Genomic DNA, 16279 nt, shown 5'->3' with positions numbered 1-16279 from the left:
AACCCAAAATAGCAATGTTTCACCATCCATAAAATCTCTGCAAGTCTGGGATGGCAGACAGGGAGTTTGGGTGGCAATGAATCTTGGATGGTCAGCTTGGATTTTGAAAACCATCCATCACCACGTCACTGCACCAGGATGGTGTGAAGGCTCAATGCAAAATGGGGCCATGCAGAGCCCCAATCCCATGGAGGGGGGTCAGCACGTGTCCTCACAATGCACTGGTTCAAAAACAGCTCGTTCCAACGTGAAATGAGTTATTTGATTCAGCAACTTTGCATTACGTTGTTGGAATACAGCACTGTCACCCTGGAAATAAATAAATAAACAGGTCTGTTGTTTGATAGAGAAACCTAATTTACGGCAATTAGTCATGTCTACAGGATGCATATGACAAAACCAGGGGAAATTACAACCCCTGCAAACAGCCCCTGTCTGCAGCTGGTCAGTTCCCATACAAGAAACAAGTATTTATACCGAGCCACGCATCTCTGCATTACCAAGAACAGGGCAATTGCAAGCCTGAAATTCAGTTTAGATCCGTGAAAAGTACAAAAGCAGAAATGAAAGGAAATTGAAATATCGGAGTAGCTCGACCTCACAGTTCCCATAACCACATTAATGCTGAAAGCCAGAGATACAGGAAAACCCTCAGCGTTTCGGTGTTCCACCTCACACCTGCATGTACTTAGCCGTTTTTGCACAGGCATATCCTGCATGTACTACAATTTATTGCTTCATCACCAAGGCAGGGTGGAAAAATTGAAAAATGCCTTATTTGGTTTGTGTGGAGGGTGGTGAGCAATCACAGCAGAGAGGTGAGCAGGGCTGAAGTGTGGCGACTTTCACGGCTGATCCTGCGTACAAGTGAGTGCTTTTCACTGAATATAAATAAGTTGAGCAAAATGCAGGTAATTTATCAATGCAGTATCTCAAAGGACACATTAACAGTAAGCAAACAGCCAGAAAGATGTTCTGCATTTACTTAAAAATATCACATTTTTTACTGCGAGAATACACACAGCTTAACCAAGAGATTCATGATGGGGAGGCAGTGAGAAGCTGGACAAGGAATCCTGCTTAATTCCAGCCATGCAGCTGAAAGGCAGCTGGGGAAAGGGCTGCAGCCCTGCAGAATGTGCTGCCAACACAAAGACCGCATCCACCATCACCCTCACCTCCGAGGCACCACAGACACACACCTAACATCACTCAGCTGGAAAAAGCAATTCCTGCCACACCTTCCTCTGCTTTCAGATTGAGGATAAAATACTTCTTCCAAACAGCTCCAAAAGATATTCCAAAGTCCAACACAATATATTTCCAGATGGAACAAATAGGATGACTACTGTTAGATACTAAAACTGACATACATATACTTAAATCTAAAACAAACTGTTACCTATGCAAGAAGTCTCTTTGCTTACTTCACCTGATTATGTCCAATATCCATACAAAACAACAGTTTGGCCAAAGGAACCTTTCTAAAAAGAGGTAATTTGTGAGCATCCATCATGGGACAAATGGCATCAACGTTACACTGGCTTCTTGCATGCGATGGACCCTAGGAAGTTCACAGCAACTAATAGGAGAGATGTCTAGAAGTGAGAAACTGGACACCTCAACTAGTCAATGAAGTATGCCATTTTGCATTAAAAAATGTGTGTTTGAATATATGTGTATGTACAAATGCACACACACGTATTAATATAAATGTGTAACAGAGACACAACACCTGACTCGAGTTTGGAGGCAATCCTCCTCCTCCCCAACATGAGCTATCCAACCTGTTACCTTCAGGAACAGAAGGAGGACAATCATTAGTCTTATTCATCCATATTCACTTTCTATCACTTTTCTCTGCAAACCAAGACACATATCACAGGCATCAGATATGCATTAAGACAAAACTGAAGTTAAGGACATTCTGCAGCCAGAAACCTGCAGTATCACCAGAGACATCTTCAGTAATCAAAAATGTCTATTAGCAAAAGTGGCTTAAGAACTGACCTTTGCATTGAGCCTCCCGCTGAAAATAAATCTGATTAAAAAACAAACAACTGCCTCCCAGCAAAGCTTTTGTGGTACTGCATGGGACTGATGAGAATTGACATGTATGCCTGTGGAAATTATCCTCTCAGTCATAAGCTAAGACTGAGAGAATGAGAATTAAAGGCTTCTCAATGTTATTAAGGGACTGCAAGTTAACTTTCAGTGAGTAAACTATAGGTCAGCTTTCAAGAAGGAAAAACCACTGGCCATTAAAATCTGTTTTCTTGAACTATTTAGAAACATGACCTCCCCAAATATTTACTCATTTACTTATTTTCAGGAAAAAGTCTGTTACCACACGTTCCTCTCACAGGAATGGGGTATGTCAGCAGACCAGCTCTGCAGCCCTTAAGCACAGGGCAAACCAAGGCCCTGATGATGGTGGGAAGACCAGGAGCAGAGGTGGAACAAGTAGAGTGTCCTCACCAAGTGGGGAGACAGCAGGACCTGCATGCACTTAGTGCCCAGTAATGAATTCCCACAGCAACAGGACAGACGTCAGAGACAAAAGATTACCCACTGCAAAATCCCCAAGGGTGCAAAGGGCACATCCACAAACCCACACACATTCACTAGCAGCAGGACAACCCAGGAGACGGGATGTGGATTTCCCAGAGGACACCTCTTGTCCTTACCATCACTGCAACAAACCTAGGGCAGTTTCTGGGACAAACACACCTCAAATCTTGGGAGTACAAGAGTATGGCAAAGAAAGTAGGAGAGACACTACTTTGGGTAACATCAAATAATGTTGTTTTCCTGTATTTTCTCATATTGAGCTCTTCGATGTGAGCTCAGCTTTGCTGCAGTATCACAAGAAATGCATACTGCATTTGGATGCTCTGCTGTAACACCACTGGAGGATAAAGGAAGACAATATACTGTAGGAAAAATAACAGCTTTCGCAGGATTGTTCACTGCTTAGAGACTGTAACTGAATTAGGCTCTGGATTTGCTGAAGTGCGTTTTTACAACACTTTGAGGAGGGTAATGATTCGTTCTGGATGGGCTTTATACCAGTAGAAGCCTAGAAGCTGTTAGATTGAAAAAACGGTGACAATTTGGGCCTGAAAGTGAATCTGAGAGTCTGATTTTCAACCCCTAATCTCAGCTTGAATATCTGTAAAACATACATATGTAAGAGATTTAAAGTTTGCAGTGCAAGGCCAACTTAAAACTGCAGCTCTTGTTGGAGAAGTGTTGCAGCGCCAAACTATAACACTTCCATGAGCACAGGAATTTGTTAAGGACATGTGAAAACAAACACATTATCAGGAATACAGCTCATAACCATTCAACTAAAGGTCCATGTGAAAAGAAAAGAGGAAAACTCACCAGCATCCCAACACAGTCTTCAGCACAGTAACAATATCAGCATTTAAAGTGATTTTCAATTAAATTAATGACTTGCAGAATTAATGTTGTAGTACACCGTTCATCATCAACAGAAAGAATCCTTAGCTTGTTTCTCTTGAAAGAAGATTATACCAGTCCCAAAACAACCAGGAAAGTTAGGACAATCTGTAGCAGTGAATTCTGATAGATCTCTCATTGCAAGAAAAGCATTTGTTTGACCCAAAGTTCCATGACATCTATAAGCAAAGTTACGAGCGCATAATTAACTACTTGAGCCACTCTTTATGAATGGACAACCATTCTGCCTTTACAACATTACTGCTTTGCTGCTGTGTAAAGCATGCTTCTGCCTGTTAACCTACAAAAAAAAAAAGCAAAAGTCAGCATTTCAGTAGCCCTGCACTGAGCACAACAGTGAAACTCTGCAGGAAGAACGGAAAGCACCAAGGAAACATATTCTGTTTCTTAAGACACATTTTTAAAACAGTATTTTATTTTTTTTGAGTCAGTGGTATATTTAAAAACAATCTACAGTAAGAGTATAAAGATTGTAGATAGTAAAAAACAAAAGTGTGATGACCATAAAAAACGCTACAGTATACAGTTAGTTTCCTTCCTCCCTCCCAATTCCCCTCCCCATCACTGTCCAATATTTTTCAGAGGCCAATAATTGCAAAAAAAATTAGCTTTTTTTCTTCCCACACTTTCAGCGATTAAGAAATTAAAAATATGTAAGGCATTTTTGTAGGTACATTAATTCATTATTACATGAAAAGCAGGCAGCATAAAAATTAAAACATTCTAAAAACCATCATATATACACATTCTGTACAGAATGATGGCACAAGGACAAAGTGATTCCATCCAGTTCACCCTAATCCACGTGAAATATTACACATTCAAACGAAAAAGAAAGCTCTTCTCATTCCTGTACTGAGGATTAGAATGACCACACATCTATCCGTGTACTTGGTTTCTTTTCCTATATGCTCATGCCCACCCATGGCTAAGAGGTGGTCTTGGGTTACCAGCTGATCATACAAAGAACAGCCAACTGAATGACAATGTAAACGACTGGTTTTAAAAAGGCCATCAGCTCTCAGCTTATTTATAACATGGAAGAAATGAAGACGTATGACACAAATAAGCTGTGTCTGATTGCAGGGCCTGGAGATAACTGTTATTCGGGGAAATCCTACTGCAGCTTCTCATTATCACAAAGCCTAATCCAACGTGCATTAAATTCACTGTGAATATTGCCATTGATTCCTATATACACTGAGATTAGGTACAAAATACTCAGTTCATTTAAAACTCCATGGCTACCTAAATGCCTTAGGTACAAAATATTCAGCTCCTACCTTAATCTCCACAGCTACCTGCGTGCCTGAAGTTATGCAGAATAAGTACGAGGGAGGTTTAGGAAGAGGGTGCTGTCAGTTGGTGAATGCCTCCCGGGCTCAAGTAGAAATGCAGATTCCTTTCAAGTTATGGGAGGAAATATCCCCAGAAAGGGGGTTAATGTAGTAGTGCTTCCGAAACACTGCTAGAAGCAGATTCTTACCGAGTTAGAGTCATTGCACTAAATGTTAGATACTGCGTGCCTGAACGAGGTAAACATTATATACCTTAAAATACTTAGGGAAATGAATTGTTACAGCTTTGTCTTTGGAAAAAATGCTTCTTTCTTCACTGGACAATCCCCGAGTCAACAGATGTTTGCTTCCGAGTTGTCTTTGGAGGTGGAGGTGGGGGGGTCTTGCTGGGCAGCGGAGGAGGCAGGTGCTAGAAGAAACCAATTTTGAACAGACCATGTTATCAACCAGCAGATTTCAGAGACATTTCTTGGTTCATACACAACTGAGTAGGTAAATCTGTAACCCTCTGATTTGTGAAGACTTCTCAGAACTTGCTGCTATGAATACTGAATGCGTTTGGCCATTAGCTTAAAATCTACCTTTTACTTTTGAGAATGAAAAATCTCTCAAGGGTTCATGATTAATTAGCTCAGTATTTCAGGAAAAATCTCTTGAAAGCATTGCAGAAGTTTATAAATCCCCACTTAATATCATGATAGAATATTGATTTCTTGGTCTGTGTTTATCGCCCTCAGCCCCTATGCACCACAGAACTTAAAAGTTATAAAGAAACAGCTTCATTATTTCTCCATTATTTTTGTATTTCACACATTTTGAACCCAAATCATTCTTAAAAACGTCTCACTTAAACAGATAAGGAATTTGCAATTTGCTACTATGGCGTCATATTTAAAATGTTCAAAATAGAAAACCAGACTGTTCAAATATAAATATTTAAAATCACTTCATATATTATACAACAGAACCAGCACACCCTCAGTACGACTCAGCGCCTAGCCGAACAAATAATAAAAGGAATCTTTATGGAAATTAAGACTTTTTCCATAAAGTTCAGTTATATATATGACAAGAAAAAATCTGTTTCAGAAGAAGCTTGAGAGCACGGCTATTTGCTCACAGACTGTCATCCACCTATTTTGACTTCACTTAATGTCGGGCAAAATGGTTGATATTCAACTTACTGTAAGAAACTGGTATAAAAGCAATGGATAAGCCATATCAAAGTACATAAGAAATGGGCTTGTTCACAGAATCATAGAATGGCTGGGGTTAGAAGGAACCTCAAAGATCATCAAGCTCCAAAATCCCTGCCGCATGCAGGGCCACCAACCTCCATATCTAATACTACACCGGGCTGCCCAGGGCCCCATCCAACCTGGCCTTGAACACCTCCAGGGATGGACGGGGCATCCACAGCCTCTCTGGGCAGCTGTTGCAGCACCTCACCACTCTGACAGTAAAGAACTTCCCCCTGATATCCAACCTAAACCTTCCCTCCTTCAACTCACAACCATTTCCCCTTGTCCTGCCATTATCTACCCTTGTAAAGAGCTGACTTAGTTCCTTTAGAAGATACCCAGAGCTGCTATCCCAAAAGCAGAGTGGTTCTGGGTGATGCCCTGACATCTCTCTTTCCTCTGTAGTGAGGCAGAATAAGTACAGAGAGTCTCACAACACCCCTGCTGTGTACTGACTGTGAGTCCTCACAAAAGTGCAAGAGTGGATGGAAAGAAGTATCTTCAAGGTAAATGGATGCCCTCTTCAAAGTCATAAAACAGCATGAAGTTACAAATCTAGAGCTACTGCAAGATAGGCATAGGCTAAATAGAAAGAGAAGGCTGCATACTGGCAGCTAAGAAGACTGGACTTTTGTTAGAATATTTTTTTTTCTATCCTGACTGAAAGGAAAGGTTTTGTATCTTTTTCTTGCAATTTTCCTTATTCTTCCAGCAAACAGGGATCACAAACTGCTGCAGGGCAATTGTGTCCAAACTCTTTCTTTCCACGTTGGCACCACCCAGAAGAGCAGCACAGAGCACAGCAGGGTGCAGGTGCACAACACAACAGCGTGCAGACCATCTTTCTCTCCATTTCTGGGACCTCTACAGCAGCAGCACAGCCAATGCAACAGGATGCACGCTCTCACCTTCATCCCTGTATACAAAATGCTTGTTTATCAGCACGGAAAGCAATCCATTTCCATCTGCTACTGGATCATGACTAGAAGCAAGGAGCTCTCTGCATGTCACCTGCTACCTGGTATGTTGCATTTGCTGTCCCAAAGGATAAAAACATCAGAAGAGACTGCTTGCTTTGGGCTTTGGCTCCCTGTCCATCAAGGGAAACTTCCTACTCATCAACAAAGACAGGAATTAACCTATTTGGTGATGAAGACTTTTGTATTTACAGCCCAGTTGAAGTTTACACTCTCCATTTTGAAGAAACAATCAGATTATGAAAAGCAAAGTTGAGCCTCCAAAGGGCACTGTGCAGTGAAGGGAAGCCCTGCTGAGTAAGGGTTTTGAAAAGCAGACTCAAAGACATACACAGTTTACTCCTGACTTGCAGTGAGGAGAGGGCAGAGCGCTCTCTGAGATAGAAAAGCAAGTAAACAGACTAAGGTAAAAATCAGACCAAGCACGAACGTTATTTCAATGAAAGAAATTCTGAACTTCTGAACTTTTTATTTCTTGAAGGCATAACCCTGCTGCTGGCCTCACCATGGTCAAACCGTGAAGCCTTTCCTCTACCTGACCAAATATTCTCCTTAATCTGGTATGTGAAGTTAGCCTCTGAATTCCTGCCGAGACACTCTTTTTGAGTCGGACCATTCATGCTATTTAACCTCATGCATTTAATTGAGATCTGCACACCTCAGAACCGTTAAAGAAGTGCTCTGCTGGAGCTGTGTATCCAGGCACTGGCTGTGGGCAAGCTGTATGACAACACTGATAGTCTGCAGAACATCAGCAGCAACATGCAAGAACTCCCTGCAGAGAAGGCTGTAATTTCAGAACCAAATGAACCAGATGCCCCTCTAACATATATTACAAAACATAAAAATATCTTCAGCCCTCTTTTTTACTTTCTTATTTATCACCAGAAAGAACTAACTTTGCTGATAGCATCATTTGTGAAAATCCATTCTGAATTTAACTAAGAGAATATTGGCAATAATTCTCAATTCAATTAGATCACAGGCATTTCTCAAACAAATGAGTTCTTCTTATTGATCACAGAACAATCAAATTATCCCTGAAAACTTGCTTCTGAAGAATATATACAAAGCAAATACAATGAGAGTAAGCTAAATATATATGCTATAAATAACAAGCACAAAGTCTACAAGAGCTTAGATTCTGCAAGCAAATTAGGCAGAAAGAAATAACAGAGATAGGTAGATAATTATTATAATTGAATTTACAATTTCCATTAGAAAGTAGGATAAATTTAGCACATGTTCATTTATATTATAAGCTACCAAGGAATATATTAAGTAGGACATGTAATGCTCATCAGGGCAACGTTTTGAGAAATTAGCAGGACAAAACTTGCCAGGGTGGAATTGCTACACTGCAAGTGCCAATAGATGCTTCCTTTTACCCACCGCAGCCATAAATATCAGCACATTTTCCCTCGACCATTAATGCAGAGCTCAGAAAGCCACTGTTTGCCTCGTGAAGTTCATTTTGCCACGTTTCCACCTAGAAACTTTGAGATACAAAATGAAGTTTCCCTTGATTTCACATTTAATTAAGAACTGCCGTGCAGAGTGCACATTTATACTTCAGTTGTTAATTGTGAACCCTCCCCTTCCTAAAACATGCCTTTACTTCCTCACAGTGACAGAGACTGCCAGCTCACGTTCAAACCTATTTCGGTCAGACTCCTTGGCTCACGTGTACCTCAGGGGAAACAGAAACCTTATGTAAAAGGCACATCTGCAACACAGAAGCAAGCTGTTCCTTCTGCTCCCAGTGCTGCATCGCTCCCATTTGTTTGCTTTCTCTTCCAGTTACAGGGAAAGATTGGGTCTAAAAACATTTGTCTCCGTTCTCCTCCAGAAACAGAGAACGTTACACTGCATGTCCAGAAAGCCATAAGAATCAATCAAGGAAGATGAAAATATGCATGTATATTTTGCACTGTGAAAAAGCAAAGTAAGATATATGAATACGCCTTTTTTTTTCAATCAGAAAATATTGTTATAAAACCAACAAACAAGATTCGAGTCCCACAGACAGCCCTTGCAATGCTCTGAAAGAGATTGCTTCCTGCCTAACTCTTTTGCTTTGAAATCAAATGGCCATCACTATGATGAGCTATGAGATGCAACCTAAGACGCTTTACTTCGAAGGAATAAAAGACCTAATCGGGCCATAAGCAGCACAAACGAGATGTAAATAGGCAACGGGGGGCTGTGCAAACACTTTCAAATACTGATTTCCAAACAGCTCCTTCATGCTGACATCGCTGCACATAGCATGGAGCTGAGCCACCTGACAGCAGCAACTTGCTTATTTAACATCTGCAATGGGAAGTAACACAAGGTAAGCTCTTGCAGGAACAACACTCCCATTCTAAAACAGTAAGAGTGTGCTAGCTGAGGGAGAATCAACATTAACTCCGCTAATTTAAACTGAATTATAGACAGTTTAAGTTAATAGACTGTTTGACTCTGAGAGCCGACTTCTGCAGAAAATACCACAGGTAACAACATAAAATGACTGTTTAAACTCCACTGTCATATTTCAATTGCTGTTTCATTTGACTTTGAATCACTGCTGTAACCCACACTGATGAAGAAAGCAATTCACAGAACCATAGAATGGCCTGGGTTGAAAAGGACCACAATGCTCATCCAGTTCCAACCCCCTGCTATGTGCAGGGTCACCAACCAGCAGACCAGGCTGCCCAGAGTCCAGCCTGGCCTTGAATGCACACAAGAGTCCCCCTGCAGAGGGAGGCCCTGGCACCCTCTGTGCATCCCTTCCTTGGGTCACATCATTCGCAATGGGCCACGTGAAACTGAATCAGCCATGTGGGCTCCTTCTGCTGCATCGTCTAGCAGGACCCTGCCAGGTGCCCCTCTGCTGGGGATGTGGGGCTCTGTGCCCCTGCTGCATGGCAGCGGTGTTAAAGCACAGGGAACACAATCCATACTCTGTGAAACCACAACTCTGTGTGGGGTCTACTGATACTGCAGACCACGCCAGCTAACGTGATTTTGAAAAGCATAGTGTTGTTGTTCTAGTCCTTACGCAGAAAGACCTCAAGAGTTATGAGCAATACCCCCAGAATTAGGCTTCAGACTGAAATAGTATTTCTTAGTGAAGGCCTGGGCCCTGGGAGAGCTGTAAAGCAATGTGGTGCCCATTGGCCAATGTAAAACTGCAGCTTGATCCCAGGTAATGCTGACAGCAGAGATGTGGCCGCCGACGAATCAAAATCAAGGGTGCTGCTTAGGGACATATCATGGGCTCTGTGCCTCCAGGCAGACAGCACAACAACACATTTTTCACTCAAAATCCTGTAACAAGCAGTGGAACTGCATTGATTTTGAGACTTATTACAAAGTGACTCCTGCCTTGGCAAGAGCTTAACCCACCAAACTCCAGCCTGTCCAACTAGAGAATGGGCTTGAAATGGTTCTCATCTCCAGCAGCCAAAAACAACCATCGGATGGCAAGTCAAAAACAGACTTTTTCTTCTTTTGTGAGCACACGAGATTATCTTGTAGGAAAATAACTTTGTGGTATACCTGGGTATAGTTTGATATGCTTCTATGCATCATTTTCTATCCAACACGATCTGACAGTGACAGAACAAGCAAGAACGGCCTTAAACTAAAAGAAGGGAACCTTCAGTTAAATTTTAGGGGGAAACTCTCCACTCAGAAGGCAGTGAGGCGCTGGTACAGGCTGCCTAGAGAACTGTGGGTGCCCCATCCCTACAGGAGCTCAAGGCCAGGCTGGATGGATGGGCAGCCTGATGAAGTTGTTGGGACTGGATGGGTTTTGAGGTCCCTTCCAAACCATTCTGTGATTCTGTGATTCATTCTATGGCCCTGTGATCATAGAATCACAGAATGGCTTGGGTTAGGAGGGACCTTAACAATCATCCAGTTTCAACCCTCATGCAATGGGCCAACTCACTCAATGACCCATCCACCCATCCAGTCCCTTCAGCTCTGTCAAGGATGGGACAGCCTGTCCCAGTGCCTTACCTCCCTTGCAGTAAATAATCTATTCCTAAGATCTATTCTAAATCTAAATCATGGAAAGGCTTTGGTCAGAGTATCTGTTATTTTCACTCCTTCCAACTTCTCCAAAGGAGAATGGTAGCAGCTGCCCTCCACTGCCCTGGGTCCAAATCCTGGCCCACCTTTAACCAGCACTGGGGTTCCTAGGTGGGACTTGAGCTCCCCTGCAGACCCCACCAGCCCCTGATGCTCCGGGAAAGCAAGCAAGAGGGGAGGCATTTAGGAAAGAAAGGGGACCTCTCAGAAAGCTGATGGCAACCTCCTGAGGATTCATGTCAATGAAGAAACGGTTACAAATGGTGAAGCAACTGCTCCCTAACTGCCTGGTGCCTTTGTGGTTTCAGCTGGTTTTCCATCCTCAGCTCTTTATCCACCCTGTACCTCTGTCAAAGCCCCTTAAGTCATTTTTCCTCACTGCAGCTAATGTAAGAGAAAGATGAAGATCACTGCCGCAGAATATACATAGCAAAACATCAACAACCCTCTGGATTTATACCTCTCTGTAACACAAATATTTCCATTATATCCAGTTCAGGGGTGAAACGATCCCTGGTCTGAATGCTACAGATGGATCCCAGTGGGTCAAATTAAGTGCCGTCACTGTCAGCCCCACTGAGCCCGTTTGGGTTCCCATCGCTTCAGCCTTTGTTACCCCCTCCTCACCACGTCCTCCCTCTACTGCCAGGCTGATGGAGGTCACCTCATCCAAACCACCAGCTGATGCTCAGTATGTGTTACAGCTGGTATAACAAATGTAAGAGCTGCTTTGTCTATTTTCTTTGAGTTTCCCTTTTTGCTGTGAATACTAAGTAGGCAGTTGATTTATATGCAAGGGTATGGATGAACCCATAAAGAATGAGAAGTGCCTAAAGGAATCCCTTGATGTAATAATAATCCTTGCAGGAGTTGCAGGCTTCTTTTTTATGTTCCCATATATTATTAAGAACATTTTTAGCAGAACAAATCATACAGTGCAAGAAAATGTATATATGGGTATCACAGTTAACAATGAATAAGAGGACAATCTGATAATTATAATTAGATGATTACTGGGATAACAGACTTAAATAGACTAAGCTAAGAGTAGACTCCAAATAATCTAAGATTACAATCTCAGGCACTAAGTGACAAAACTTCAGGCAAGAGTAAGTATTTCTTGATGCATTCATCAATGCACATTTCAGTTGACTAAAGTGCTTTTTTTGTTTCTCCTAATGGACTGTAAGGCATCTACAGCAAACCACGTAATAATTTCTTATGCAAAGAAAGAAATCCAATTCAAATGTTGCTGATATAATCTTATCTATCACATTTTTTTTACTAATTTTTCTTCACTGATAAAAATGAGTCTAGTTTAAAAGATCATCAATTTACTGAGCAGAGAATCATAAAGTTATGAAGTATGTAGTTATCTGACCCCTGAAACACAAGGCATTGAGAACTGCCCTGTGGGATTTAATGACAGCAGTTATAAGAATTTACTCATCTGGTCTTTCAAGTCCAGCACTATTGTTTTCTTCATGTTCTTTATAGCTTCTGTCCTATAAGCTTGATGAAATAAATGTGCAGAGTAATATAAACCTAGACACCTTTTCTAAAGTTAATTCTAACACTATTACCTGCGCCTTTGTGACAAATGTGCTTTAGATTCATTTTCCAGACTTTAAAACTCTATATTACCTCATCTGGGAAGGTTTATAAAAACACAGATGCTGAAATTTTGGACACTTGTCTAAGGAGATACTACCTTTATTTGATTAGATTTCTAAGGATGCTCAAATCCAGACCTCCTCCAACACTGTGTGTTAAACAGTGGGGACTATGAGGGAGTTCTGAGGGAGGTGTACTTGTTCAGCCTGGACAAGAGAAGGCTATGGGGTGATCTCATTGCAGCCTTCCAGTACCTAAAAGAAGCCTATGAACAGAAGGGGAGACAACTTTTACAAGGGTAGATAATGGCAGGAGAAGGGGAAATGGTTTTAAGTTGAAGGAGGGAAGATTTAGGTTGGATATCAGGTGGAAGTTCTTTACTATGAGAGTGGTGAGGTGCTGCAACAGCTGCCCAGAGAGGCTGTGGATGCCCCATCCATCCCTGGAGGTGTTCAAAGCCAGGTTGGATGGGGCCTTGGGCAGCCTGGGCTGGTATTAGATAAGGAGGTTGGCAGCCCTGCATGCGGCAGGGAGGTTGGAGCCTGATGATCCTTGAGGTCCCTTCCAACCCAAGACATTCTATGACTGTATTTCTAGAATAACAAAGAATATGAAAAGAAATACGAAAGATTGTAAATGAAAACATAAAATAGACCTGAATAAAACTTTGCCAAAAAAAAAAAACAACAAAAGAACAACAACCCCAAAACAAACAAACAAAGAAGGAGAGAATATTAGAATTGCTTTTATGATGTTCTGTTTAATGATGTGGGAACCTTGCTTGTGACAGGCGTGGGAGCTGTGCAAGACCCCATCTCCAACACCAATGAGAGCAAAGCTAGAATCTGTGTCTGCCTCAGATCTGGGCTCCAAGCAGCACAACAGAACGGCATCTGCAAACAGTACTGTAAACATCTAACATTTCTTCACTGCACAGAAACCCTTCCAAATAGCCTTGCAAGGAAAGGAAAAGAACCCAGCCACTGGGATTTTATTCCCAATGCATATTTTATCATCCCATTGTATCATCTTTCCAACAGAGAACTGAACTTAAGTTTACAATCCTGAGCTACTACCATGACCTGAAACCTGCTGGTATATCCCAGAAAAGGAAAGCACTACCCCGAAACTCATAATGGAAGAAGTTTAACCGATCTGAAACCTAATCTGAATTTCTCAAGTTTCTTCATGAAGATTGATTCCTCAGACAAAAAAATCCTCCTGTACGTTCTGTAATTTTCCACTTGGAGGTCTGTACCCAGGTTAAGCAATAGCTGGGCCCTGATAGAGAAGCCAGTGAAATGAGCAGGAGGGAGAGCTTAGCATTATGCAAGAGAAGACAGCAATAGAGGGCTATGAGTAAAACACTGTTTTGTGTAACACTGCTTCCATTCCTGATGTCACTTCTATGCTTGTTTTTTTCCCCATTTAGCCTGAAAATACTAAATTTCTGCCAGTACACAGAGTTTTAAACACAGAAAAAGCCAGACTTGTGTACTGTGACGCACTGCGATACTTTCTGCTACACAGAAAAGAGACTGGATTATTTCTAAAAGCTTCCAGGATGCAGGAAAGCTACGTTGAAAAAGCACATTCTGTTCAGAAAGCTGAGAACCATGTTCATGACGAAGAACATTTCTGAGCTCTTTCCTCAAAGGGAGCGTGCATGTTTGCCTCTAGGAAACAAGTGGCAATTGAATGCTGACAAAACACAACTCCAAAAGGGAAAGATGTCAGGTACATATTTTATTTCCTTCTCTGAGACAGGATTGAAAGGCTATAAAAATTAATTTGCTGCTGAGACTATATCCTGTCAGTTTAAGCTCCCTTACCAACATGTCTAAGGACATTGTGCTGAATCTTCTCCACCAGAACGAACCCAACCTCTCTTGAAATCAGCCCCAATGAGCGACGTTGCTCCTTCCTACTCCAGACAGCTGTTTGCAGCTGCAGTAACCTTCGGCTCTGCTGATGTCCACTCACAGTTACACTTTGTGTGCTGTTAAATGTAACAAAGCAAACAAAATGGCAGAAAATGATCATTGTCTCTGCGACTCACCCGTTGATGAGCAGGGGGGGATGTTGTCGGACTGATCAAGTCTTGACTTTCCATGAGATTCCCATAGTCAGCCATGCTTCCTTTGAGAGGCAGAGGAGGAGGGATGTCTGCCAGGTCAGCACTAGACATGCCGTTCAGCTCCAGACCTGCAAAAATCACCATTTGGTTAACTTTTCAATACCTGTGCAGAATCCAAAGATCCAGACTATGCCTATTCTTATAGCACTGATAAAAGGAAAATGATGTGATGGATGCCCCATCCCTGGAGACTCACAAGGTGAGGCTGGATCAGGCCCTGGGCAATGTGATTTAGCTCTGGCATCCCTGTTCATTGCAGGGAGTTGGACTAGATGGCCTTTCAATCTATGGATTATTGGATGGGGCCCTGGGCTGCCTGGTCTAGTATTAAATGTGGAGGTTGGTGGTCCTCCCTGTGTGTGTGTGGGGGGGGGGTTTGGAGGTCCCTTCCAACCTGGGCCATTCTGTGATAATGCTTCACAGTCAATATCTTCCTCTGCTCTTTGTTGCCTCTATAATTAACTGCAGTTCATGGAATGAGGAATTTCAATGGAAAAAAGAACAAGTGAACCAACTGCCCTATCAGGGGGATGTATGCAGTGTGGAGTCAGGTTGGGCTAATTTTTAGGGTACACTCAAAATACTTAAACAATTCCCTATTTTTAACAAAAAACGACAACAGATTTCCATTCAGATGTCGAACCAAAATATACATAACCTGGCAAATAGAATTTTCTCAGCTGTAAGCTCTGCACTTACACATTGTATTTTAATAAACAACAGAAGTTTGGTAAGTGCAGTGAAAGAATAATTGAGCTAAGCTTTATTTACCTTCCAACAGTAAAATAAAAGCCTCTTGTTAACAAAATGCACAAATGAAAGCCTGTAATTAACTACATCTCTCTCAAAAAAATTCGAACTCCAGGTAACTATAATAAATGAGCAGTCATTAGTTGTTGAGTAAATAAACGCACGCAAGAAAAGGCACAAAACATTTATTAGTACTGTTTGCCGGGGAGAAAATTCCCTTTTCTTAGCAGATAAATCCTAGCAGGTACGTGCTGTAAAAGGGAACAGCCTGAGGGATGATAAAGTTTATTGAAGCCTGAGTGATACATATGTTCCTGTGTAGAAATCCACCCACGGTGTGGGTAATTCAGCCATGTGAACGCAGGGAAAACCCACTGCGAGCTCTAGGAGATAAGGTACTTCATTTATTTCTTGATCAATTAGGGCAAGCGTTTTCATTTAAGGGATGACGAAAAGATTATTTTTATTTTACTGGAATGATTTGTAAAACCACCGGAGGACGTATTTATTCAGATATTTTTATTGCAAGGTTTCTATCAATACCTTATAAGAAGGGCCCTTTTATTATTCTCTAACACGGCCTCTCACCAATGCAATTTAACAGTAAGGCTGTATTGATTTGTCACTGAAAACTGTAATTTTCATCCTTCCTTTCACTCACACTTTCACTACATCAGGAACAAGAATATTTTC

At 41.7% G+C, this 16279-nt stretch overlaps 1 protein-coding gene across 6 annotated transcripts in view; it reads right to left on the bottom strand.

Annotated features, from left to right (window-relative positions):
- Positions 1 to 3864: 3864 nt before the first annotated feature.
- The window catches only part of DOCK1 (dedicator of cytokinesis 1), a 275550-nt gene continuing 263135 nt past the window's right edge, over positions 3865 to 16279 (bottom strand). For all 6 annotated transcript variants that reach the window (XM_046943088.1, XM_046943087.1, XM_040702563.2 and 3 more), the window contains 2 exons: positions 14759 to 14904; positions 3865 to 5193 (listed from right to left, as the gene is read on the bottom strand). In XM_046943088.1, coding sequence (XP_046799044.1) covers positions 5098 to 5193; positions 14759 to 14904 — 242 coding nt within the window. In that variant the 3' untranslated portion in view covers positions 3865 to 5097. The remainder of the gene's footprint in view (positions 5194 to 14758; positions 14905 to 16279) is intronic.

This window comes from Gallus gallus, chromosome 6 (assembly GCF_016699485.2).
Source record: "Gallus gallus isolate bGalGal1 chromosome 6, bGalGal1.mat.broiler.GRCg7b, whole genome shotgun sequence".
Taxonomy (NCBI): Eukaryota; Metazoa; Chordata; class Aves; order Galliformes; family Phasianidae; genus Gallus; species Gallus gallus.
This window is presented reverse-complemented; position numbering and strand designations above follow the sequence as displayed.